Source organism: Cataglyphis hispanica, chromosome 2 (assembly GCF_021464435.1).
Source record: "Cataglyphis hispanica isolate Lineage 1 chromosome 2, ULB_Chis1_1.0, whole genome shotgun sequence".
In the NCBI taxonomy this organism is placed as follows: Eukaryota; Metazoa; Arthropoda; class Insecta; order Hymenoptera; family Formicidae; genus Cataglyphis; species Cataglyphis hispanica.
The window spans coordinates 8779807-8783590 of NC_065955.1; the positions used below are offsets into that span (position 1 = coordinate 8779807).

General features: G+C 31.8%; 1 protein-coding gene across 1 annotated transcript; it reads right to left on the bottom strand.

Moving 5' to 3' along the window:
* Window positions 1–33: 33 nt before the first annotated feature.
* On the bottom strand, window positions 34–3194 carry LOC126859093 (uncharacterized protein C19orf47). The gene is made up of 3 exons (XM_050610046.1): window positions 2872–3194; window positions 1587–2636; window positions 34–1504 (listed from the first exon to the last, which is right to left on the bottom strand). Exons 1-3 carry the CDS (start codon window positions 2888–2890, stop codon window positions 1374–1376), a joined length of 1200 nt encoding a protein of 399 aa, XP_050466003.1. The 5' UTR covers window positions 2891–3194; the 3' UTR covers window positions 34–1373.
* Between the last annotated feature and the right edge of the window lie 590 nt (window positions 3195–3784).

Consider the following 3784-nt stretch of genomic DNA (forward strand, 5'->3'; position numbering starts at 1 on the left):
CCGCGAGCCACGAATCAATCAAATGCGATTTAGAGGGGAAGCGCAGATCGCGAGCTAGTCATACACAAGCTAGAGGGGGAAACGATTCCGCGAATACGCGAGAGTCAAAGCGGTTATTTTGAAAAGACTTGTTTGCGCGGAAACTTGCACGAAATAATTTCTTCTTTCTTTCTTTTATTTATTTTTATTTTCTATTTCTTTTTTCTCGTGTATTTGCGAATGTATATTTTCTCATGTGTTAAAAGTTTATAGATATCGTTAAATTGAGCTTTCTTTTTCCCCAATTTTTTTTTTCATTCGGTTTTAAGATATATGCTGTTTACACAGAAATGCAAATCTTGTAGAAATTAATTAGGCATTAATAATTATTGGAATATTCAAAATACATATTTTTTTCTCTTTTAAGCAATCGACGATACGACGATAGACCTGACAGCGATAATCTATATTAAATTAATGAGAAATACATCTGTACCTTATTTATTAAAAATCATGTCATAGAATAGCAACAAATTGATATAGCATATGTAATATTAATTGCCAATTATAAAAAACGTTTAAAATCGTCAATCTGTTGCAATTCTATCGCAAGTAATATTTTTCAATGATTTAATATATCAAGAAATGTCGAAGAATATACAACTGATCCTGTTATACTCTGTTACAATATTTCTATTCTTATGTATATATTATGGAAGCAAATAAATATTTACGATAAAGGGAAAAAAGACGTTGAAGAGAATATGGGAAATGCAGATAAGAGAACAAATATAATATCTAAATACATAAACTCTATAATTGCTCGTTCATACATTCGTATCATGTAATTATTTCGTGAAGAAGTATAAAAAGACAGTTTTACATAAAAAATTGTTTTTTCGTAAAATTGAAAAAGCTAATATGCACAATTTCTTAATGATACAATTGTATTTCATACAATACAATTGCATTTTTTCAATTTTTATGCAAAATTTAATAATTCTTTAAAAACGTTTAAAGAAAATAAAAAGGAACAATTGCATTATTTTCATTGAAAAATGATATACATCACTCTAGATTAACATCATTATGTCCGAGCAATTCATGGACGTAGCTAAATCGTAAATATAAAACGTCAATGTCTCTTTTATTATATTTACACCATATGCGTTATTTGCAACAACACTCTCGTTGTAGCTTTGCAAGCAATTCTGTTTAGCGATGTCTCTTATCATATCATATCATAACAAAAAAGAAATGAAATTAATCATTTGGTTAGCACTATTCAATGTCAATGCAGCTGGCAGCTGGGGGAATTATTTTATACAAACAGGTTTGATCGCAAATCGCTTATTCACTCGCGATAATGAAGGGAAAATCAAAAGATACCCAACTTAAAGGCCTAAACGACTGAAAACATTTCTCTTGACGTGCGTCACTGTTGCCATTTTACTAAAAGTCACTTGTTTGGCAGTGGTAGTGCCAAGGCGTGCCTTAGCTGGTATAGAGATAAGTCGCTCCGAAGCTGTAACAATAAAATTATCGTTAAAAATAACTTTCATGTTTATATCATTATAATTAAATTTTCACAACATATACACACATACCTAATTTGCCAGATGTAACTGCAGATTTGGTGATTCTTTCACTGCTTGGTGTAACATCAGATTCTTTTTTCACTTTAAATATACGACTTGTATTGTTCAAACCAATCTTCTTGTTGATTTCGTGATCAGCATGCATAGTACCAGTAGTTTTAGATATAACTCTTTTCGTCGTTACAATTGATGTACGTACACTAGGTGATTGTGGATTCTTCAATATACCAGGTGAACTAGTGATTCCTGATCCATTCTTAAGTATTCCTGCAGTAGGTACATGATCCCTCTTATCATCTATGTCGCCAAGACGCTTAAACACACTATTCGATCTTTTGAATACATCTTTACTGACACCAGTAATGTTGAAAGTAGGTGTTGTATCAGCTAAATTGGTGGTGCTTGTAACAGAACTGTCACCTAGTCTGTCAAATACTGTTCGCTTTTGTTCAACAGGCTTTTTAAGAATTTGAGTTCTTACGTTCGATTTTGGAACAGTGACAGTATATTCGATGGCGTCATCCTTGCCATTTGTCGCTTTGACCTTCTTTTCTACAATATTCCAATTATTATCGTCTTCATATACTTCTTCTGATACTAATTTTCTTTTGATAGGGATTTGCTTTTGATTAGTAACATTGTTAGTATTTGATGCAGATATTGGTTTCTTTATGGTCACAATCTTTTTTGCTGTTGTAGACAAAGGTTTAACTATCTTCTTTGTAGAATCTGTTTTTGAAGCTAATAAAACTGTTGTCTTATTTCCAATTTCTTTGACTACTTTCTTTGCAACAGGTTTTGAATTAACTTTTGGAGCTGAAGCTACATCTTCCGTATCGACTAAAAATCTCTCACATGTTGTTTCTTCCACAACTTTCTTGGCATATCTCAAAATAGCGATCATATCACCCATTAATGTAATACCCATCTCTTTTAAACTAGGTTTATCTAAATCTGGTAACATATCTGGTTTAATACGATTGTTAGAGAATACAACCGCATGTTTAGTAGCTACATCTTGTGGAAATCCAGCCCCTTTGAAAAACTTCACCCAATAAGCTATAACAGAATAAGAATTACGATATATGGGACTATAAAATAAACTTTTATACAAGTTATAAAAAATAATGAGATACATAAGTTAGAAAAAATTTTGACAATCCATTAAATCATTTAGAGTAAATAATATAAACAACACTATGTTATTTATAATATTTATTTATCTCTTAAAACTGTGTAAATGAATTAATTTTGATGGTACTAAACTGTTATAAAACATGTTTGTAATTCTCACCTGACAAGGATGCAGCCATTTTTAACAGTTAACAATTAAGTGTATAGTAATTTTTATCCTGTATTTTCTCGCGAACAATTAATCGTACTTCAAAAATATATCCCTTCTCGTTTCTTGTACATCTTGCGAAAAGTCGCTGCTATTAAATTCCAAATTGAGACCATAGAAGGCTATCGTCTCGGATCAGAAACAAATTTACAGAAAACTCGTTAATAGTTTCTAATTGTACCGGCTAATAGTTTCTGGATTCGTATTTCACGCAACGTCGAAGGAAATTATTAATAAACACCAAGATCCCATTTCTGAAGTTCCATCATGCCTACATATACATGTATATATATATACATGTATATATATATATATTTATCAAGATACGTATAAACGCAATTTCGCACAAGTTCATGAACCACTGAACGGTGCACATATGTAGAGATTCTCGCAAACGGAACGCGAGAATAACGGGTAGCCAATCATCTCCCTTTACGTTTTCATTTCTATTGAAACGCGAGGCTGATTGGTTACCAGATGTGCTATTTAGATATTCTTACATTATGATTCAAATTGTCCGATAATTTGAAGCATTTTTTTCCGCAAACATTAAAATTATATAAAAAAAAAGATTAATATAAAATAAAAAAATGACAATTCTTGTAATATTGTGTCAATTGATGAAAAAGTACCGTTGAATTTTCCTTCTCGAGCGACAGTCATGACGTATAAATATCTAGATGCGATGCTTCGAGCTAAATGTAGCCATCTTTGAGCGTGATCAATCAGAATGAAAGGGACAAAGATTCCTTCGCTCTGATTGGCTAATGGAACGTTTCGAAATTTCTGCGTCAAACGGAGCTCATTTCCGTTAATAGAGAAATCTACGGTTGCCAAACGATTCACGTATTGACGGGCGTCACTT